This window comes from Phacochoerus africanus, chromosome 9 (assembly GCF_016906955.1).
Source record: "Phacochoerus africanus isolate WHEZ1 chromosome 9, ROS_Pafr_v1, whole genome shotgun sequence".
Lineage (NCBI taxonomy): Eukaryota > Metazoa > Chordata > Mammalia > Artiodactyla > Suidae > Phacochoerus > Phacochoerus africanus.
In genome coordinates, this window is record NC_062552.1 from 26,201,867 (window position 1) to 26,225,809 (window position 23,943).

General features: G+C 44.7%; 1 protein-coding gene across 3 annotated transcripts; it reads right to left on the reverse strand.

Annotated features, from left to right (window-relative positions):
* Positions 1-11,988: 11,988 nt before the first annotated feature.
* On the reverse strand, positions 11,989-18,391 carry LOC125135679 (HLA class II histocompatibility antigen, DO beta chain-like). Of its 3 annotated transcripts, none has more exons than XM_047796026.1 (6): positions 18,193-18,385; positions 14,488-14,754; positions 13,757-14,038; positions 12,941-13,051; positions 12,641-12,672; positions 11,989-12,445 (listed from the first exon to the last, which is right to left on the reverse strand). In XM_047796026.1, the coding sequence occupies exons 1-6, from the start codon at positions 18,320-18,322 to the stop codon at positions 12,437-12,439; spliced, it is 831 nt and encodes a 276-aa protein (XP_047651982.1). In that variant the 5' UTR covers positions 18,323-18,385; the 3' UTR covers positions 11,989-12,436. The 3 variants fall into 3 exon arrangements, with proteins under 3 accessions (XP_047651982.1, XP_047651980.1, XP_047651983.1); XM_047796024.1 differs by having other exon boundaries at positions 14,488-14,757; positions 18,193-18,383; XM_047796027.1 differs by lacking the exons at positions 11,989-12,445; positions 12,641-12,672 and having other exon boundaries at positions 13,681-14,038; positions 14,488-14,757; positions 18,193-18,391.
* Positions 18,392-23,943: the final 5,552 nt, after the last annotated feature.

Below are 23,943 nucleotides of genomic sequence, written 5' to 3' on the forward strand. Positions count from 1 at the left end.
TGAGTTCCCCTAAAAGCAAAGTCTAAGAGAAGGGCTTGGGTACAGAAGGTTTAATTGGGAGGTGGCCTGGGGAACAGGACCGATGAAACAGGAAGAGTGACAGAGAAAAAGAGGAAGAAGAAGAAAATAAATATGTGTTTCTAAGATTACTACTGTGGGGAGGGGTGGGGAGGTTACATTCTACATATTAGTGAGATCATATGGCAATTTGTCTTTCTCTGCTTGACTTATTTCACTTAGCATAATGGCCTCTCTGTTTTTACAAAGGGCAAGATTGCCTTATGTTTACAGCTGAATAGTGTTCTTGTATACATATACCGCATTTTCTCTATCCATTCATCCACTGCTGAGCACTTAAGTGACTTCCTCATCTTGGCTGCCGTAAACAATGCTGCAGTGAACATGAGGGCACATATATCTTTTCAAGGTAACTTTTATTTTTCCCCTTTGGGTAAAAACTCAGAAGTGGAATTTCTGGATCATTACGGTAATTCTATTTTCAGTTCTTTGAGGAATCTCCAGACGGTCTTCCCCAAAGATTAGTGATGTTGGGCACCTTTGGAAAAAAAGTCTTCTTTGGAAAAATGTCTATCAGATCCTCTGACTGTTTTGTTTTTTTTTTTAATTGGATCGTTTTGGGTTTTTCCATTGAGTTATGGGCTCTTTATGTACTTTGAATGTTAAGCCCTTGTGAGATATATGATTTGCAAATATTTTCTCCCCCTCAGTAGATTGCCTTTTCACTTTGCCAATAGTTTCCTTTGCTGGGAAGAAAATGTTTGGTCTGATGTATTCTGGCATGTTTATTTTTCCTTCTGTTGCTTTTGCTTTTGGTGTTGAATCCAAAAAATTACCACCAAGAACAATGTCAACGTTCTCTTCTGGAAGCTTTATGGTTTCAGGTCTTATGTTCAAGCCTTTAATCCATGTTGAGTTGATTTCTGTGTGTAGTATAAGATACTGTATGGTATCAGTTTCATTGTTTTGATGGGCTGTTCAGTTTTCCCAACACCATTTATTGAAGAGGCTTTCCCCCATTGCATATTCTTGCCTCCTTTGTTGTGGATTAATTCAGCATATAAACATGGTTTTACTTCTGGTTTCTCTTTTCTGGTCCTGTCCAAGCACCATACCATTTTGATTATGGTTGCTTTGTAATATAGTTTGAAATCTGGGAGCATGAAGCCTCCAGTTTTGTTCTTTATCAAGATTGCTTTGGCAATTCTGGGTCTTTTATGGTTCCATACAAATTTTAGGATTGTTGATTCTATTTATGTCAAAAATGCCATTGAACATTTCATAGGGATTGCATTGAAATTGTAGATTTCTTGGGGTTAGTATGGACATTTTAACAATATTAATTCTTCCAACTTGTGAGCATGGAATAGTTTTTCATTTATTTATATCTTTTCAAATTTCTTTCATCAAGGTGTTGCAATTTTCAGTGTACAGATCTTTCACTGCCTTGGTTAAATTTACTCCTAGGTATTTTATTCTTTTTGATATAATTATAAGTGGAATTGTTTTCTTAATTTCTTTCTGATAGTTTATTATTAGTGTATAGAAACACCACAGATTTTTGTATATCAATTTGTATTCTTTACAAAAGGATATAACTTTACTGAATTCATTTATTAGTTTTAACAGAAAAAGCTAATTGGACTAATATGCCTTATTAAGACACATCAGTTCAAGTGTTCGATATAAGTACCCTAATGAAAAAGAAACTCCTCTAAAATATACAAACAGCTCATGCAGCTCTATATCAAAAAGCAAACAATCCAATCAAAAAACAGACATTTTTCCAAAGAAGATATACAGAAGGCCAAAAAAGAAATTCGGTATACCACAGTATGATATTGGTTGATTCAATTTGAAAATGAGGAGAGTTTTCTCCAACACACTGTACTCCATTTCAGACTGAGGAAAAGGTTTTTTTCTTAGCTTTTTTTCATATTTAAAATAAAAATCTTATAACTGTTCAAAGTTTTGCCTTTTACACTGGAAGCTAAAGTCAAGAAGGCTTTAAATAAAAAGGAGTTTTAAAAATATATGAATACACTTTTTCACTTAAGATTGCAGAGAAGGTAAAAAGAATACTATTGTCACTTAAAGTATATTTTTATGAATTTATTAATTTCTGTTTTGGTTTGGTTTTGATTTGGTTTCCATTTAATGCTGAGAGTGAAAGGAGATGCCAAGGGCTACCTCTGATTAAGGTCATAAATGATCACTGACACACACACAATTGTGCATCCATATTCCTAGACGTGTGGCTCAGCTATAGTAGGAGTGCAGTCACTATTTTTATTTATTGCAGAAGAGGGTGTTGGCTTGCCATTAAGGATAATTTCCCACCCCCCAACTTTTCAAGTGGTAAACATGGCCTCTTGGTAAAAGAACACCTCCAGAGAACAAAATTTACTTTAAATACTTTTACACAAGAAGGAGTTTATTACAGTGCTTAACATGGCTTAGAAAATCATCAGGACAATAGAAGGAATGGAATCAGGCAACCAAGGAAGCCACCTAGCTCAGAAGCATCACATTGAGGGAGCTCTTGCATTTGGTAAGCCACTAGGTCACCCGCCGTAGTCTGCACCAATGAAATGGACAGCAGTAAGCCACCTCTTTACATCATGAAGTGAGTTATCACACATGAAAACGTTTCCCAATTCTGCCACCAAAAAATCAAAACACATCCACACTGGTGTCTTTTCAGGAGAGAAAAATCACATGTCCACGCTTCACCAGAATGCTTCTGATTAGCCAAAGCTAGACAACATCCGAGATTATCCAGAAATGTATTTTTTGGTTTTACATTGTCCACGGTACAGGGCAAATGCACGAGAAGAGGTCTCAAGGTGTATTGTCTTCCAGTCCACCACACGTGGAAAGAGGGAGTCCTTAAAAATGCTCCTTCATTTCTACTAGCAGCATAAGTAGATCATATGAGCATAAGCATAAGCATATGCATAAGCATAAGATCAAACCCTCTGCAATGGAAATGGGGGGCAGGTATTTTTATACAATGATGATGGGTGAATCAATCACTTTTTGGTTTGATAGTTCACAGAACTAGAACAAACAATCCAAAAATTTATATGGAACCATAAAATACCCAGAATTGCCAAAGTGATTCTGAAGAAAAAAAACCAAGCAGGAGATATAACTCTCCCAGACTTCAGACAATAGCACAAAGCTACAGTCATCAAGACAGTGTGGTACAGGTATAAAAACAGACAAGCACACCAATGGAACAGAATAGAGAGCCCAGAAATAAACCCAGACAGTTACTTCAATTAATCTTCTACAAAGGAGGCAAGAATATAAAATGGGAAAAAGACAGTCTCCTCAGCAAGTGGTCCTGGGAAAACTGGACAGCTGCATATAAATGAAATTAGAACACACCCTCACGCATGCACAAAAATAAACTCGAAATGGCTTAAAGACTTAAACATAAGACAAGACACCATCAAACTCCTGGAAGAGACTCTAGGAAAAACATTTTCTGACATCAACCATACAAATGTTTTCCTAGGTCAGTCTCCCTAGGCAATAGAAATAAAAGCAAAAATAAACCAATAGGTTTACTAGGTCTTTTCTACTTAATCTAACAGCAACAAAGTCTAGTCAATCTTATGCCTCAAAGTCACGGCAAAATAATTTGTGTGAATCTCAATGAGAAATAGGCATCTGTCTCCTGTGCCCTATTTTAAGATATTTTTATGGCTTGTTTTTTTAGTGAGTGATGACTTGCCCATCAAAGGTCTCATCATTCCCTCTTCATCTTGCAAACTGCACACGTTGGTTTCATGGGGAAGAAGTCAGCATTACCACACTTTCCCTTTCAGTCTGTGGTGGCTGGGGAGTTTCCAGAAAAGCACATTGTAATCCCATTAACTCTTCTCCAGAGAAGCCTGACCTGCAGCTTTACCCACCACACAGAGCAGCACTCTCTGCCTCTCAGTAACTCAGCTCTACCAGCTCTCTACGTGCTCCTCAAACATGGCAGGTGTGTTCCCACCTTGGCGATTTGCACTTAACTGCTCTTGCTGCCTGGAATATTTTGCATTAGATGTTACATCTTTTTTTTTTTAAGTTAATTTTTTTTTTTTGGCCTCAGCCTACAGAAGTTCCCAGGCCAGGGATCAAACCAGAGCCACATCAGTGACAACACCAAATCCTTAACTGCTAGGCCACCAGGGAACTCCCTGCTTTGGATTGTGAATGGCCAGCTGGCTTTTTCCTGTTATTCCAGTCTCAATTCAAATAGCATTTTCTAAGAACTGCCATTCCTAATCATTCTGTCTAAAGCAGTTCTTTAAAATCACTCCCACTTACTTTTTAAATGTTTTATTTTTCACACAGAGCACTCATTACTATGTGATAAACATTAGACCTTCATTTGTCTTCTTCAATAATAGGAAGTTTTTTGTCTTAGGAAAGAAAAACGCTCTCTCCCTAGCCTAGAATGTGACCTGGTCTGTATTCGATGATAACAGTATAAACAATACTGCTTATAGACACGAAGCTCATTTGTACCCCATTACAGACTGAATTACATTTCCCCAAAATTCATAATTTAGGAAAGAAAGGGAAGTATCATAAACAACAAGAAAGAATCAAATTTCTCTTCAAGCCCATCCATCAAAACATAAATATTAATCATAATTAAGAGGCATTCTTTCTGCCCATGGCCAAAAATCCAACATAACTAGGAGTCATGGATGGTGGAAAACTGAATTTATTCACACCTCACTTCATCCTCTCACGTGGCACGTGAATTGTTCCAAGAATGGGGACCCACGATTTTCTAGTCTACTTGCTTGGACATGACCTTCTTTGGGACATAACTGAACTTTTCTTGGTCACTATTTCCTCATGACTTCAACTATTATTAGGAACACAAGTGACTCACGAATCTATTTTTTTTTTTCTTTTCTTTTCTCTTCTTACAGCTGTACCTGTTGCATATGGAAGTTCCCAGGCCAGGGGTTGAACCTGAGCTGCAGCTGCCAGCCTACACCACAGCCACAGCCACAGCCACAGCCACGCCAGATCCAAGCTGCATCTGCAACCTACGCCACAGCTTGCAGCAATGCCAGGTCCTTAATTCACTGAGGGAGGCCAGGGATCAAATCTGCATCCTCATGGATCATGTCCGGTACTTAACACGCGGGGCCACAACAGAACTCCCACAAAATCTATTTAACTTTGAAAAATATTTTATGGAAAGATAAAAGAATTTGACATTTAACTCACGCGCAGTCTTCAGAAAGAGAACAAGATCAGAAATGCCTATTGAGAGTATTTTTGGTTCATGCAGATCCACCAGACAGCACATCAACAGTGCGAGGAAGGAGGCAGAGTCACAGGCAGAAGTTCAGGAAAAACGAAAAGAAAAGGAGGACCGGGCAGCTGCTTCCGGGTCACTGCGGAGCCAGATCTCCACGGGCGGCAGCTGGCAGAGGCGACTTGTTCAGAGGCTTGAGCGAAGGGAGGCTGGGAACCACGGACAGGAACAGCAGGATGAGAGCTCGGAAAAGAGGTGACAAATCCCAGGGAGAAGAATGTTTGGGGTCAGGGCAGCAGCCCCGGAGGAGAGAGAAGGCAGTCTCAAGTCAGACCAGTCCCTGGAGAAGACTCAGCCCTGCCCTCCTGGGGGCCCGTCTGCAGCCTCAGGACCCTGAGGCTAAAACATCCTCTCCTCATTCCCTGGCCGGGAGCCGATTCCAGACGTACTCTGCTCAGGTGAACACACACCTGCAGCCAGAAGGGGAACGTAGAAAGGAGATGCTTGCCCACCCGCAAGTTGAGGAGCACTTCCTATAATTCTGGAATCAGGGGCATCATTCAAACCCCACAGAATGGCTGAGATCCAGGGTTGGGTCTTATTCCATGAAACAATCTCTGAAGTTTCCTGCAGTCACTACACGGAATGTTCCAGATGTTTCCCCTGCCTCAACTAACATAGCGTGAAGCCAGGACAGAATCACAGAAGTGTGTCAGCGTGTCCAGACCAACCCACTCAACCCCTTTCCTAGCTTATGTGTGTCCCAGCTGAGGGCAAGAAGATAGGAATATTACCAATGGATGGAGTTTCAGGATATTCCAGCATCGGCAAGGATGAAAAGAGAAAGGGGAAGAAAAACTGGTTAACCTGGGCAGTGGGAAAACGGCCTCTCTCTCTTTCCCTCAGCCTCCAAAAGGAAATGAGGGGGAGTTCCCGTTGTGGCTCAGTGGTTAATGAACCCAACTAGTATCCATGAGGACGTAGGTTCGATCCCTGGCCTCACTCAGTGAGTTAAGGATCCGGCATTGCCATGAGCTGTGGTGTGGGTGGCAGACATGCCTCAGATCCCACGTTGCTGTGGCTGTGGTGTAGATCAGCAGTTACAGCTCCAATTGGACCCCCAGCCTGGGAACCTCTATATATCTCAGGTGTGCCCCTTTAAAAAAAAAAAAAAAAGGAAATGAGGGAGCAGCCCCAGACCGTCTTTTCCTCCACTCCCACCCACAAACACTAAGGAGTCAGGTGTCACAAAATAAGATCACCTGAAAGTCACTTGAGACAGTCACCAAAGTAAAATGAACAGGGGGTTTTCTTGTACGAAAACCGCAACGGAGTGAAGCAGCCCAGCCTTCCCCTTTCCTCCCTCTAGGGTGCCTGACCTTTCTTATTCCAAAAGCAGATGGTGAGGCCCACGCCCAGAAAGATCAGCCCCAGAACAGGGCCCCCAATTCCACTCAGCGTCTTGCTCCAGGCAGATTCAGACTGTGCCCCTGGGAAGTAACAGCCTGCGTGTCAGCGTCTGTCCCCAACACCCCAAAGTGTCCTCATCAGGAACAGGGAGTGCAGTTCCGCATGTATGAGGCAGAGGTGTTCAGAAACCAAACAGAGGAGGGGGACGGTCTGCGGAGACCCCACGGGGGCAGCGCAGATGGGGGGAGGGGAGGCTAGCTCCTCCGGAGGTGTGTCTGCCTGTAACCCCCTTGGACCGTCTCCTAGCACCAGCCTTGATGTCAAAGCCCAGAACAGCAGCACCTCAGAAGGTGCAGGGCAGCCTGGGAGCGGGGTTCGGTGGAGGGACCACCACCATTATCCTGGGAGAAAAGGATATCAGTACTCAGCCTGTGCCTTTCAGCTTGAGATAGTGGGATCCAGTCCATAACTCCCAGTCCAGAAACCACGTCAAGGAATTATGCCCAAGGGGAGGAAAGAAGAGAGCCCCCACCCCCACCAGACCCAGGGCCCTCCCTGCACTTTTTGTTTTTTATTTTTGTTTTGGGGGGCTGCAGCTGCAGCACATGGACGTTCCCAGGTGGAATCAGAGCTGCAGCTTCCGGTCTACACCACAGCCACAGCAACACCGGATCCAAGCCGCTTCTGCAACCTACACCACAGCTGTGGCAACGCCAGATCCTTAACCCACTGAGCGAGGCCAAGGATCGAACCTGCATCCTCATGAATAGTAGTTGGGTGTGTAACCCGCTGGGCCACCACAGGAACTCCAGCACTTTTCCTTTTTTTTTTTTTTTTTTTTTTTGCCATTTCTTGGGCCGCTCCCGCGGCGTATGGAGGTTCCCAGGCTAGGGGTCGAATCGCAGCTGTAGCTACCGGCCTACGCCAGAGCCACAGCAACGCGGGATATCGCAGCTGTAGCTACCGGCCTACGCCAGAGCCACAGCAACGCGGGATCCGAGCCGCATCTGCAACCTACACCACAGCTCACAGCAACACCGGATCGTCAACCCACTGAGCAAGGGCAGGGACCGAACCCGCAACCTCATGGTTCCTAGTCGGATTCCTTAACCACTGCGCCATGATGGGAACTCCACTTTTCCTTTTCTACGGAGCCCCTGGCGTCCATGAAGGAGCCCTTATGCCATTCTCCCGTGATGGGGCCCTGGAGGCTGGGGTGCTCCCCGTGGCAGATATAGATCTCTCCAGGCTGTGGTGTTATTTCTAGCATCATGTGAGTCTGGGAGGTCCAGTCCCCGTTCTGAATAAGTGCTGTGAACACAGCTCGAACCATCTCCTGTGTATTCTGGAACCATCTGACTTTAACTTGGCGAGGATAGAAATTTGTCAGCAAACAGACCAGCAGAGTTTGATTTAGAGCCTCTGTCCTGGCTGGGGAGACAGTCATTGTAGGCTGCACTAGGCAGAAAAAGAGACACAATTAGAGAGTGAGGCGGCAACAAAATTCTTACCACGGGCTGAAGTCCCTCCTTTGAAAATAAAGTGGGGAAGATAGCAGGTATTAAACAGCTGTCTGTTAGAATCCCAGCTCTGGGTTTAATTAGCTAATTTGTTAGCCTACTTTTCAAGAAAAGAATGCCTTTATTTAGTGTTCACTGATTTCTTGAACACAGCGATTTTTTTTTTTTTTTGTCTTTTGCCTATTTAGGGCAACAGTGTAGGAGGGTTCCCTTTTTTCTCCACATGGTTGCTAACACTTGCTGTCTGCTGCCTACCCACCCACCCCTCCTTTTTTTTTTTTTTTTTTTGGCCGAGCCCCTGGCATGCAGAAGTTTTCAGGTCAAGGATCCTTCTGGCGCCACAGCAGTGACAACATGGGATCCTTAGCCCACTGAGCCACCAGGGAACTCTCTTGTCGACTCTTAATTAACCAGATTTGGTTTTGTATCCACAGTTAATTTTACAGAATACTAAAGTTCAATTTCTTTCACCCAGATCCCTATGGCTACAGCTAATAAAGGCGGCGACAGCGACCATTAAGAACAGCAGCCTAAGGAGGAAGGGGTTTGAGGAGAGGAGACAGACATTGAGGAGACGGAAGCAGGGGGCTTCCGCGGCTGGGCTGGAACCTTACCATCTCTTCTCCCTTCGCTGAGTTTCCATATCCCCCACCCCACCATTGCTCCTTTCAGAGCCTTGCAGACCGAGATAATATGACAAAGAAAGAATATCGGAAAGCTACGTGAGGAAAGCCGCTTAGAAAACGCCAGGTTTCCACGGGATTCTCTCCACGAAGGGAGAAATCAACTTAAACTCCGGTCTCGAGCTCCATCTGGCGGTGGAAGTGCCACATCACATCCTCGGAGCAAGACCCATCTTTGCGTAAAAGTAGGCTGAAGTTTCAGATTGTTAAATTTCCGAACTTTATCCAGCTGGAATTGTATTTAATGGTTAACCTAGCATTGTAACGATGTCCCCCACTTTGACATGATCTCGTGTCCTTTCAGCTCATCCCTCCTTTGTTGCTATAGAGGAGATCTTCCTGCCCCCAAATCTCCACCCACAGAAGACCTGTGACTGCCTCTCCCTTCTCACCCTCCCCTCCCAAGCACCCTGAAGCCCAAACCTGAGAGGTCACCATTTAAATCCTTGAGTTTAGTTCATCGATTAAGGAACCTAACTGGCACCCATGAGGATGCGGGTTCTATCCCTGGCCTGGCTAAGTGGGTTAAGAATCCAGCATTGCTGAGCCATGGTGTAGGTTGCAGATACAGCTCAGATTTGGCATTGCTGTGGCTATGGCATAAGCCAGGGGCTCCATTTCGACCCCTAGCCTGGGAACTTCCATATGCCCGGGGTGCGGCCCTAAAAAGGCTAAATAAATAAATAAATAAATCCCGGAGTATATTATATACAACAAATAAAAAGTAAAACCTAATTGCTCATCTTTGGATAATGGGAAAACACATTAATTTTGAAACTAGAGAATACAGGGCAATAATTCAATGTTAATCATTTCCTTGCAGTACCACTGGGCAACCCACTAGTCAATGAAAGGAAGTATCTCTTTTTTAATTTTTTTATATTTATTTATGTATTCATTCATTTTTTGCTTTCTAGGGCCACTCCCATGGCTTATGTAAGTTCCCAGGCTAGGAGTCACTTTGGAGCTACAGCCTCTGGCCTACACCACAGCCACAGCACCTAGGGATCTGAGCTGTGTCTTCGACCTACCCCACAGCTCATGGCAACCCTAGATCCTTAACCCACTGAGCAAGGCCAGGGATCAAACCCACATCCGCATGGATCCTAGGCGGGTTCATTAACCACTGAGCCATGAAGTGAACTCTGGGAAGTATCTCTTTATAGAAGGAATGAAGCATGGATTGAAGAAGGAATGATAGAACTCCTCTCTATCCAGGTGCCAATTTGCAGGACATGCAGAGGACAAAGGGACATGTTACATTGCACCAGCACGGTGCAACCACTATGGAGAACATTATGGAAGTTCATTAAAAAACTAAATATAGAACCACTAAATGATGCAGAAATCCCATTCCTGGGCATATACCCAGAGAAAACCATAATTTGAAAGGATTCGTGCACCCCAATGTTCCCTGCAGCACTGATTACAATAGCTAAGACATGGAAGCAACCTAATGTCCATCAACAGAGGACTGATTAGACCCCTCGCCTGCGAACTTCCATATGCCATGGGTATGGCCCCAAAAATCAAAAAATAAAAAAAAAAATAAGCCATTTGCACCAACATTTATCATACTAAATGAAGTCAGAGAAAGACAAATATTATATGAGATCACTAATGTGTGGAATCTAGTAAAAAGTGATACAAAGGAACTAATTCACAAAACAGAAACAGACTCAAAGTTTGTTTTTTGGGGTTTTTTTTTTGTCTTTTCTAGGGCTGCACCCACAGCATATGGAGGTTCGCAGGCTAGGGGTCTAATCGGAGCTGTAGCCGCCGGCCTACACCACAGCCACAGCAACACAGAATCCTAGCGCCGTATCTGCGACCTGCACCACAGCTCACGGCAACACCGGATCCTTAACCCACTGAGCGAGGCCAGGGATCGAACCCGAAACCTCACGGTTCCTAGTCGGATTTGTTAACCACTAAGCCACAACGGGAACTCCAGACTCAGAGATTTTGAAACTAAATTTATGGTTACCAAAGCAGAAACATTGAGAGGAGAGATGGATTGGGAAGCTGGAATAGGCAGATATACACTACTGTATACAAAAGTCAATCAGTAACAAGGACCTACGATATAGCTGAGAGGAAAATATTCAATACCCTGTGACAGCCTATATGGGGATAGAATCTGAAAAAAATGGATATATATGTGTATGTATGGTTGATTCACTTTGCTGTACACCTGAAATTAACACAACATGGTAAGTCACCTATACTCCAACAAAATTTATTTTTTTTTTAAATTGCACCAGCAAATTGCACCAGACATCTGTCAACAAAATCAGTCAGCAAAATCCAGACTGTGGAGAACTGTACATTTTAAATGTCTCAGGAATGTCAACATATTAATCATAAGGAACAAAAAATTAGGGAGGAGAAAGCTGTAAAGTAAAATAAACGTAAAAGACAACTAAGATTTAGGGTCAAGGAGTTCCCGTCGTGGCGCAGTGGTTAACGAATCCGACTAGGAACCATGAGGTTGCGGGTTCGGTCCCTGCCCTTGCTCAGTGGGTTAACGATCCGGCATTGCCGTGAGCTGTGGTGTAGGTTGCAGACGCGGCTCGGATCCCATGTTGCTGTGGCTCTGGCGTAGGCTGGTGGCTACAGCTCCGATTCAACCCCTGGGCTGGGAGCCTCCATATGCCTCGGGAGCAGCCCAAGAAATAGCAACAACAAAAAAAGACAAAAAAAAAGATTTAGGGTCAAATAATTCATACTTGAGGGAATAGACAATAAAGAAATACCAACAAAAGTGATCGGTATAACAGCATATGACTGATTTTGAGAGGAGAGCGGAGGTTTTGATTGGTCTGCAGCACAGGAAGTCTTTGCAGTAGATTGAAAAGTTCTATTTCTTTTCCTTTCATTTTTTTGGGGCTGCACCCACGGCACACAGAAGTTCCCTGCCAGGGATCCAATCCACACCGCAGCAGTAACCAGGGCCACAGCAGTGACAATGCAGGATCCTGAACTGGCTAAGCCACCAAGGAACTCCAAAAAAAGTTTTCTTTCTTGAACTGAGTGTCAATTACAGGGTTCTGCCTTAAATAATGTATTGAATTATACATTTGATGGGATTATATGTATCACAGTTTTATTTTGAAGGAAAAAGACCTAAAAAAACAATGAAAAGGGAACAGTGACTGAATATGCATCTTCTTAGGACTGTGGGGCTGCCGTTGCAAGAGAGAAGATGAAAATAGTGATTTCTGGGTAAGGGCTGCACCAGAGAAAAGTAAAGGGGTTGGGACTGGGAGGAGCTGGGTCTTAGGGGGATTTAGGGACCCTGTTCTTAGAAACAGGGACTAATAAAGACAAGTAGGAGGAAGAAAGGCAGAAGGGTAAGAGATGAATGATCACAGAACACAAAACTAGAATCAGTTCAGGACGCCTCCAAGGGCTCGTGGAAAGGAATCATCCAGAACATCAACCTCCTGAACGTCCTTGACTTTGTCCAGGGCCCAGGCCACTCAGTTCCACTTCAGGCTCCAGGGGGAGACGCTTCACCTAGGACCTTAGTGTGGCTGCGAGGGAAGAATGGTTCTTGAGATTTGCAGGGACAGCGATAAGGTCCCGTGAGGCCCCACCCTCCCAGCGCAGGGACTCAGCAGACCCCGCACCCAGCCAGAGCCACCCTGACAGCTTACCCCCATGGCCCTCCCTCCGCCAAAGGAGGGGTGAACAACCTGGCCCCCCAAAGATAAGGAAGGAGACACTACCTCATCACCGGACAGCTGAGTCTCCACACGTCCTGGAATTTAAAAAGAAAAAAAAAAGGAAAAACTAGTACACCCCGATTAGGACCAAACGTGATTGTCCTGAGCAGCAGGGGATGGCCTGCGGGACCAGAACTCCATCTCCAGTGGCCCCCTGGAAGGTTTCTGGCTTCAGAAAAGACCATCCCTGTGGTCCGTGGGCAGCGCAGTCAGCCCTTCCCGGCTCGTATCTCTGACGCCAGGAAAAGTAGAAAGTGGGAGAAGCTGGGGGGCGCAGGGCAGGGACCCCTCAGAGCTCATTACCTTTGCGGGCCCTGACGTGGATGCTGATCCCTGCCAGGAGGAAGGTTAGCCCCCCCAGGAAGGCTGCAACTCCAATCAGCACCTTTGTCCAAGAACAGTCAGACTGAGCTCCTATGAGAAACAAGTCAAAGTTAGCAAAAAGCTCCCCACCCTTGGTGTAAGTTCTTAAAATCCCAGAGCCTGTGTTGGACACAAACCCAGTGCTATCTGGAGAAGGAATACATCTTGGAAGCCAAGGTTTGTAGCCATGAAGTTTCTGTTAATTATTCTTTTTTTTTTTTTTTTCTTTTAAGCACTGCACCTGAGGCATACGGAGGTTCCCAGGCTAAGGGTCAAATCAGAGCTACAGCTGCCGGCCTACACTACAGCCACAGCAACGCAGGATCTGAGCCACATCTGCAACCTACACCACAGCTCACGGCAACACCGGATCCCCAACCCACTGAGCGAGGCCAGGGATGGAACTTGCATCTTCATGGATTCGGGTTGGATTCATTTCTGCTGCACCATCACAGGAACTCCTCTGTTAATTATTCTGATAGCCAATTAGCATACCCCCTCAATGCCAAGACCAAAGCATAGGGAACACTAGTTCCCAAAGTTGGAAGTAAGGGACAAGACAATTAGACCTCCTTAGTGTCTGGAAGATACAAAGACAGATCTCTGCATGTTTCCTCCCACGACCCCAATTTCTATGGTTCCCTCAGATCAGGGAAGGACGGACGAACTAGGGTTCTGACCAGGATGAGCATGGAGGTAGCTCAGGACCCATCTTGAGTCAGATGGACCCCGAAAGTACAAGAAGCTGATTCTCACTCCACTCCACAGAAACGGGGCTCAGCAGGCTGGGATGATCAACAAGGCAGGTGTAGACGTCCCCAAGCTCAGGAGTCATTTCCAGCATCACCACTGTCTGAAAGGTCCAGTCTCCATTCCTGACGAGGCCAGTGGCCAGGACCCCCTCTCTCTGCTCCTGCCCGTTCCGGAACCACCTGATCTCGATGGCCCCTGGGTAGAACCCTGTCACAGAGCAAAGCAGCAGGTTGCGGAGCTGCAGGGATGGGGTCCTCTCCGGATGCACTGTCACCTCCGGTTGCACTAGGAGGGGAGAGAAAAATGAGACACCGTGAAGGAAACCACAAAGCCAGCTCGGGGCTTTCTTTAGGGACGCTCTCTGCCCCTAATCTCTTTCCCAGATGACCCGAGCAGAAACTGGAAATTTGGGGAAGACTCAGACACTGGATGTGGGAGCGCCCCCCCCCCACCACCACAAGGAGGCTTTAGGCTTTTTCAGACATCCCACAATTGTCCCCTAGTATTTGAGAACACGCTGGTCCATAAGTCCCTGAGAACTGGGGGTCTGGGACCAAGTCCACAGGGACCCGACCCGTGAGGATAGGGAGTGAGCCACAGCTGGGGACAAAACACACACCCAAACCCCCCTGCTCCCAACCCAGTATCCTGCAGCAGGAAACCACCTGGCTCAAGGAAGATGATCCACAGTCAGGGTCAGGTGAGGGCAATTCCTGAACCCCACCAGACCTCACCTTTTCTCTCCACGGTGAGGGGCGCACCCAGCCAGTAGTTACGTCTGCAGAGCAAATCCACAGATGCTCTGCTGCTCTCCAGGATATCTGGTCGACTGTTCCACAGCTCAGCATCAGGCTGCCCCAACTCTGTCAAGGCCACAAACTTCCCCAGGTCGCTGTCAAAACGTACGAACTCCTCCAAGTTAAAGATGAATCTGACCACAAATTGCACCCTTTGTGTCCCATTGGTGAAGTAACAGTCAGCCTTTGCCTGAATCACAAAATCTTCTGGGGAGAGAAAAAAAAAAAGTCTATGGACCAGCCCCCACCCTTAGGAAACCAGAGCGGGTTTATTATCCCAGACCACATGGATTTGAAAGGAGGCCTCTGACCTCAGTAAATTGGCCAAAGTAACCTCTTCTCCCCCGAGCCCCATCCTGGTTCACATGGGGCTTAGCAAAGAGACATCCACATTTGAAAGAAGCCTGAGGGCCATCCTACCAGCCAAACGGGAGACATGGAATCTGAAGAAGCAAGCCAACATGAGCCAAGAGACATCAACATTCATTCAACAAATATTCACTAATTCGACAAGTATTAGTAGACTGTGTTTTACCAGATACTGTGCTGTTTCTCCAAGCCAAGCTCTCAGGAGCCCAGGTCAAAAATATCCATCCCTATACGGAATAGTTCAAGAACATTCTTTTCAGTAGTAGGATCATTCTATCTATTCTTTCTGAAGTAAAATGAGAAGAGGCTGGAGGTGGGACAAAGACATGCGGGGTAGGTTCATCACAGGCGTGAAATAAATTCCCCTCCACTTTCCACTCACTATGGGTTTTCTCAAGAATTTTCTTCTGGACCTTTGCACAATTACTCAGAGACCTCATCCCTCTGGTGGCTCTAGTAAGGTAATGACCTCATTACTTCCATTGACGTTGGGTAAAATAGCTTTAATTCATGGCCCAAAGATGCCTTTTATCATCAGCAGCACTAGAAGTACAGTTCTAATGTTTGCAATAACAAGGTGATGGGAAATACAAGCTTAACTTAAACTTTCTTTAGAGGCTTTTCTTTCTTTCTCTCTCTCTCTCTCTCTCTTTTTTTTTTTTTCCTTGCCTCTCCTCGGCACATGGAGTTCCTGGACCAGGGATCAGATCCAAGCCACCACTGTGACTTATACCGCAGATGTGGCAATGCCGGATCCTTAACCCACTGTACGGGCCTGTGATCAAAGCTGCATCCCGCTCTCCAGAAATACGATCAATCCTGATTGGCCACAGCGGGAACTCCTCTTTGGAGGCGTTTCTATTAACCGCTTCCAATGAAAAGGAATTTAAAAAATCCAAATCCCTCTCCATTATGATTTTCTACTGTCAAAGTGCCTTACTATTCAAAGAAAATGACTGTATAAAAATGTACCTTATTATTATTGGTAGTGATTAGTTTGAGCTCTGCATTAACTATCACACAACGCCCCTCATTTCTAGTCAGTTCAAGTTCTCCAAAACAATTTAATCTTCCAAAGTTATTTAATCAGTCTGCATGGGTAAGACACAGTAGGATTTAGTGTATTGTGGTCTGGATGTTTGTGCCCCCCCCCCCAATTCATATGTTGAAATCCCAACCCTCATAGGTGACAGTATCAGTCGGTGGTATTTGGGGAGGTTCTTGGGTCAGGACTGGAGCCCTGATAAGTGAGATCAGTGCCCTTATAAAAGAGGCTCCAGAGAGATCCCCAGTCCCTTCCACCATGTGAGGACACAGAAGGCACCAACTCTGAACCAAGAGGAGGCTTCACCTTGCTGGAGCCTTGATCGTGAACTTCCAGCCTCCAGGACCATGAGAAATAAATTTCTGTTGTTTGGACGCCACCCAGTCTGTGGCATTTGTCATAGCAGCCCAAACAGACTACAATAGTGATGGGAGTCTTAGATCAGAGGCGCTGCCAAATTTAAGAAAGAAACCAGTAAATGGCTTGGTCTCAGCCTAAAGGGTTAGGTCTCAGCCGACCTGAGTTCTAGTTCTTTATCCAGGAGTTTTACATAGAAACAGACACTTCCCCTCCCAGACTTGCTTCCCCATCGGTCAAGATGAGTTTGAGTTCATGAGCAACACCGAGAAAGAGCTCAAAAGCATAGTGTTAAGTAAGAAGAGAAGCAGAATGTGATTCAATGAGTGGTGGCATTGATTAAAAATTTAAAAGATACACAGGAGAACAATGCTATATCTTTTTAAAAGCCACCCGCATACTTCAAGACATGCCAGACACGTTAGAATAGATATCTTTGGAAGAGAGGGAGGGAGAATGGAGATGAGGGCAGAGAAGAATGTCTTTGTTCTTTTTTTTTTTTTTTTCTTTTTGCCATTTCTTGGGCCGCTCCCGGCATATGGAAGCTCCCAGGCTAGGGGTCGGATTGAAGCTGTAGCCACCGGCCTACACCACAGCCACAGCAACGCAGGATCCGAGCCACGTCTGCAACCCACACCACAGCTCTTGGCAACACTGGATCCTTAACCCACTGAGCCGGTCCAGGGATCAAACCCGCAACCTCATGGTTCCTAGTCGGATTTGTTAACCACTGCGCCACGATGGGAACTCCGGAAGTCTTTGTTCTGATCACAGATGCCATGACCTCACTGGGAAGGATTAACTCCATTCTGTGCACTTGAGAACAAAATATACATGGAAATTCAAATGGATTGATAATGCAGATTGATCAGGAAGGATCTCCCTGGCATTTAACTTGAGACTTACAGGATAGTTGTTACTGATGGTGAGTGGTAGTTTGGCTTTCTTTTCTAAGTTCAGAGGACCTACTGAGCTGAGTGGAAGAATGGCAGCCCTCCTGGACCAGCCACACTAACCTCTAATAACAGCTGACTTCACGTGCAGCTCTGACCTCCAATTCTCTCTGTCCTCTTACAGTCTAAATCAGAAAAAAAAAAAATTTTTTTTTCGAAGAGCTGTGTCAGATTTTATGTCTTACTGATTTTGTGTGTGTTGTTGAATAAACATTTATAAGCTCAGAGAGGTTTCTGTTCAATAAGAACAGTGATCTTCCTACCCATAGGTTTGTTCCTCTTTTATGTCTAATGAGACCTTGAATTCAAAGGGGTTCTGTTTTTAGCACGTTATATCCTGTCTCCTTCTGATATGTTTTCATAACATAACATCGCTTCCTGTTTGCATAGCTTAATTCTTCATCTAGAAAAACAACAGCAGTAAATACACATACCTGGGAACCTGAGGATGGGGATAATATATACAACTTCTCTCATTTCTCCAAATCGCTGGGTACAATCTGACCGTATGATAAGAAGCTTAAAAATGGCAAATGAAGCAAACTTTGTTTACAAGTTCTTGGATCCACATATACCCCAATTGGATAAATACTGAAACCGTCGAAATCATCAAACTCCTGGCTGAAGAACAGCAGCTCTTCTCAGACTGACACGGATACAATAAGGACCCTAAGCAAGTGATGGATTTCCCTTCTTCCTGCCTCCCCACTCCTTGAATCTGTGGCTTTGGGACAGGAAGTCCCTTTCCCCATCAGTCCCTTGCGTGTGGTAAGGAAGGAAGGAATACTTTTTTGTCAAAGGGAAGAACACGCTCTTTGGAGCCAGACGTCACTTCCAGTCCAGACTGGTTCGGGAAAGGCATCCATCCCCCATGCCAGTTCTTGCAAATATACCTGAAAAAAAGCACTGTGTTCTTACCTGGAGGATCTCTGCCTTGAGTCATGGAGGAGTCCAGCCTGATTACCGTCATTAACAAAGCCACCGCCCAGGGAACCCAGCTAGAACCCATTCTGGAGGGGGAAAAAGAAAATGAGGTTGTATAAATCATCAGCCTCTTCCGAATGGGGCTTGCCCACACACAACACAGACAAAAATATTCATTAAGAGCAGAGACATCTTTCTGGCTTCCTCAGGATTGGAAACTCCTCAGAGAGATAACCAATCAAGAGAGAGGAGCTTCGTGTCATTAGGCACTGGGTAGACTACTCATCACGGAAGAATGGTTTACCTGCAGAATCACTGACAGCAGTTTAGGTACGTGGAAACTGGGCTAAGAGAGAAAGAAAAAAGTACTCTAGGAGTTCCTGTCATGGCTCAGAGGAAACGAATCTGACTAGTATCCGTGAGGACACAGGTTTGATCCCCGGCCTCGCTCAGTGGGTTAAGGATCCGGTGTTGCCGTGAGCTACAACGTGGTGTAGGTCACAGATGCAGCTCGGATACCACGTTGCTCTGGCTGTGGTGTGGGCTGGCAGCCGTAGCTCTAATTCGACCCATAGCCTGAGAACTTCCATATGCTGCAGGTATGGCCCTAAAAAAACAAAGAGAGAGAGATTCCATTTCACCAAAGTGGTCTGTAAGTATATTATTTATTTAGCATAGCACTCCATGTCCAATACCATAGGTTGTATGAGATGATGGTTAAGAAGTGTAGGAGTTCCTGCTGTGGGTTAAGGGCCTGGTGTTGCTGCAATGGTGATTTGAGTCACAGCTGCAGCTCAGATTCCAGTCCTGGCCTGGGAACTTCCACATGCCACAGATGCACCCCACTCAACCCCAAAAAAGAATGTAAAACCTGGGTGGAGTGACAGGGCTACAATCCACTATAATGTCAGGAAGAATAAAAGTTTGTCATGTTTGGGCACAAGAAGAGAACATTCTAACAATCTAGAGAGAGTTCGTAATGAGGCTGATGAAGTTGACATTTGATAGAAGGGGTCAACACGAAATGTTATAATTCTGAATCCCCAGTGCATGTGGACAAAAGAGAAGAAATAGACATTGAAACAGAAAGTTTCCCTGGAATTCCTTAAAAATTATGACTACCCACAATAAATAAATAAATAAATATATATATATTTATATATGTGTGTGTGTATATATATGTGTGTGTGTATATTTATATATGTGTGTATGTATTTATATGTGTGTGTATATATTTATATATGTGTGTGTGTATATATTTATATGTGTGTGTGTGTATATATATATTTATATGTGTGTACATATATTTATGTGTGTGTGTACATATATTTATGTGTGTGTGTGTGTGTATACACACACACTATTTCATTGAATGGGAGACTACAGTAGAATTTTTTCTTCTTCACTTCCATAAAAGAATGCAGGATTATGATGTAGTTGATGAGGAGAGCCTGGAATACCTGAGTTATGCCTTACCAAATACGCTGGGATGACCTCAGGCCAGCTCTGCTCATAACTATAATAGCCAATTGTAAATCAAAGGCTTCCTCTGTGATTAGCTGGTTAAATCCCTGGTACCCCAATGGAGAATTTGTTTTTGTTTTGGGTTTTGTTTTGTTTGCTTTTTAGGGCCGCACCCATGGCATATGGAGGTTCCCAGGCTACGGGTCAAATCAGAGCTATAGCCGCCGGCCTAGGCCACAGCTGCCGCAATGCCAGATATGGGCCATATCTGCAACCTACACCACAGTTCTGGCAATGCCAGATCCTTAACCCACTGAGTGAGTCCAGGGATCGAACCTGAGAACTCATGGATACTAGTTAGGTTCATTTCTGCTGAGCCACAACGGGGCCTCCTGGAGAGTTTTATGGTAAAAGCCTCCATGAAGCACGAGACCCAAGATTTACCTCCACATTTTCAACACGACTATCTAATTTAGCAACATCAGAAGCTGATTGATGGGGTTCCCAATAGGGCTCAGCAGGTTGAGAACCCAATTAGTATGCATGAGGAATGTGGGTTCAATCCCTGGCCTTGCTCAGTGGGTTAAGGATGCAGCGTTGCCCCGAGCTGTGGCATAGGTCACAGATGTGGCTCGGATGCCAACTGTAGTGGCTGTGGTGTAGGCCTCAGGTGCAGCTCCAATTTGACCCCTAGCCCAGGAACTTACAAATCCTGCAGATGAAGCCCTTAAAAAAAAAGAAGAAGAAGTTGGTCAATTATCTCTACCCTCCTTCCAAACAAGACAGACTTCAGAATGCTTTTACTTTATCTGCCCCACTCTCGTTATTTGTGATTGTTCCACCTTGTTCTTAAATTTTCATTATTGCTAGCGGCTTTGTTTTTTGTTTTTTGTTTTTCCAGTCTTTTTAGGGCCACACCCCCAGCATATGGAGGTTCCCAGGATAGGGGTCGAATCAGAGCTTCAGCTGCCTACACCACAGCCACAGCCACAGCAACAAGGGATCCAAGCTGCATTTGCAACCTACAACCTATACCACAGCTCACAGCAACACCAGATCCTTAAGCCACTGAGCGAGGCCGGGAATCAAACCTGCGTCCTCATTGATACTAGTCGTTAACTGCTGAGCCATGACAGGAACTCCGCTAGTGGTCTTTGTAGTTACAATCGTTTCTTCATTCCTCTGTCTGATTAACTGATATTTTATTTTATTTTATTATGTTTAAAAGATTTTATTAATAAATGCCATTTGGAAGTGAAAAAAAACTATTTTGTGCCAAAAATTGGAAACTACAAGGATATATTTAAAGGAGGGAAGAAAATTATCTATCCTCACATAGATAAATTAATACATTATACACAAAATAGTGTTTAAAGGTTAGAATCTGCTGGGGGTTTTCTTTTTTCCTTCTCATTGCAAATAATTTTTGAATGATATATTTTGCTTCCTAATATGTCTATAATCTAACATATTACAAATATATTTTAGCTTATGATCGCCCCAGGAGTGGAAGAGACTGCACTGACAAATCACTGACCACAATTTAACAACCCTGAAGAGAGATCCTCGTGAATGGTTAGATAAATCCTGGCTTGAAGTTTCACTTAATATATAAATTAGATATTTGCAAAGCAAATATAATTATACATATTTACATTCTCTTTCTGTGATTAGCCAATATTTTAGACAGGTTTTGGCTGATGATGGTTATGGTAGTGGTAGTGGGATGTGTGTGTGTGCGTGTTTACTCATCCTTGCTTATTGCATCCCAATTTTTCTTTCTGGGCTCAGTATCCTTCTTATTGAAGGTGTAGTAAAAATAGAGCAAATGACGACTTCAACGTGATTCCACTTTTTATCCATAAGAATCACAAAATTTAAAAATATTGCACTACTCTGTTGATGAGACTGTGGGGAAAGATAAAATCATCTACTGCCGATGTAACTCTGCATTATACAATCTCTAGGATGGCAATCTTCCAAGAGCTATCATTAATAATATTATATAAACATTTAGACTTGGCACTTTCCCCTCTTTAGGATGTTATCCTAGTCATATTCTCACGCGGGCACATAACAACGTCTATACAAGACATTGCTTACAATAGCAAAAGACTTCCGATAACCTAACTACCCATCAATAAAGGGAGACAGGCTAAATGAAATACAGTACTTTCATAAAATAGAATACACTATAGCCATTTTTTTTTCTTTTTATGACCACACCTGTGGCATATGGAAGTTTCCGGGCTAGGAGTCAAATTGGAGCTGCAGCTGCCGGCCGACACCACAGCCACAGCAACGCAGGACCCTTAACCCACTCAGTGAGGCCAGGGATCAAACTCAAATCCTCACAGTGGGTTTTTAACCCACTGAGCTACAACAGGAGCTCCTATCGCCATATATTTCTAAGATATGTTTAAAAAGTAGAGTTTCCATTATGCAGCAGTGGGTTAAGAACCTGACTGCTAAGGCTCAGGTCACTGCAAAGGCCCAAGTCCAATCCCCTGCCCAGTGCAGTGGGTTAAAAGATCTGGCATTGCCACATCTGTGGCATAGGTCTCAGCTGCGGCTCAGATTCAATCCCTGTCCTAGGAACTTCCATATGCCAAGGGTGAAGGCATTTAAAACAAAGAAAAAGGAGTTCCCGTCATGGCGCAGTGGTTAACGAATCCGACTAGGAACCATGAGGTTGCGGGTTCGGTCCCTGCCCTTGCTCAGTGGGTTAACGATCTGGCGTTGCCGTGAGCTATGGTGTAGGTTGCAGACGCGGCTCGGATCCCAAGTTGCTGTGGCTCTGGCGTAGGCCGGTGGCTACAGCTCCGATTCGGCCCCTAGCCTGGGAACCTGGGAACCTCCATATGCCGTGGGAGCAGCCCAAGAAATAGCAACAACAACAAAAAGACAAAAGACAAAAAAAAAGTAAAATTCAAAACAGGGAATTTAGAGAGCTGCTATTTGTAAAAATAGGGACCAAGAATACACACACACACACACACACACACACACACACACACACACACTGAGATATACATTAAGTTTCTCTGGAAGGATAAAGATAAACCTGGGACTATGGACTGCCAATGCCAAGGGTAAACCGTGGGGAAGGATGGGAGTGAGGTTTTCCTCTGTTTACCATTTTGAATTTCAAAGTTTAAACCACACTAATGATCGCCTAGTCAAATGAACTGCGTCTCTACAAAGGAGAAGAGCATGAGGGCAAGTGGATACAAGGAGTGCAAGGAGCTCTTTGGGGGAGTTTTGTTTGTCAAGTTGGGTGAAGCCTACCTTTTCCTAGCTCTGTGACCCAGGCAAGTTAGTAACTGTTCGTGTCTCCATTTTCCCATTAGAATTGGGGCCTGCTACACAGCATTAGGATTACCTTAAAGATAAAGCAAGGAGATATATGGCAGACACCCAGCACAGCAGTAGCTCACAGAAAGCACTCCATGAATGATTCTTATTGATGCTGAATTATTACAATTCATAAAAAACTCTGGGTTGAAAACTCAGGATTGCCTTGGACCAGCAGATGGCATCAGATTCAAGTAAATGGATGCTCCATTCACTCAGCACCCAAAACAGGGAAGGTCTTTGTTTTCCTTATTCCCTGGTCCTTCCCCCACAAAATCTGACCACCCCGCACTTCCTCCTCCTGAGTCCCAACTGCCATGGGGATTGCATGTGGCCACCCCTTTGACTTGGGGGGTAAAGGACTTGAAGTTCAATGCTGTTCCCACCTTGGGCAGGGCAGACAGGGTGGGAAGTTGTTTGGGGCTCCAAGGTCATCTATGAGCCTTTGCCGAGGTTCCTCCTCTACGTTCACACCTTCCTTTGGGAAGAGTAGGTCCCAACTAAGCAGGAAAGACACTGAGGGTATGTGACAAGAAGTGGAGATTAGGAGTTCCTGTTGTGGTTCAGTGGTTAATGAATCCAACTAAGAACCATGAGGTTTCGGGTTCGATCCCTGACCTTCCTCAGTGGGTTAAGGATCTGGTGTTGCTGTGAGCTGTGGTGTAGGTTTCAGACACGGCTCGGATCCCGTGTTGCTATGGCTCTGGCGTAGGCCGGCAGCTACAGCTCTGATTGGACCCCTAGCCTGGGACCTCCATATGCCACAAGTGCAGCCCTAGAAAAGACAAAAAAAAAAAAAAAGAAAAGAAAGAAAGAAAAAAAAGAAAAATGGAGATTAAAGAGTGGAAGTTGGAGTTCCCATTGTGGCACAGCAGAAATGAATCCAACTAGGAACCACGAGGTTGTGGGTTCGATCCCTGGCCTCCT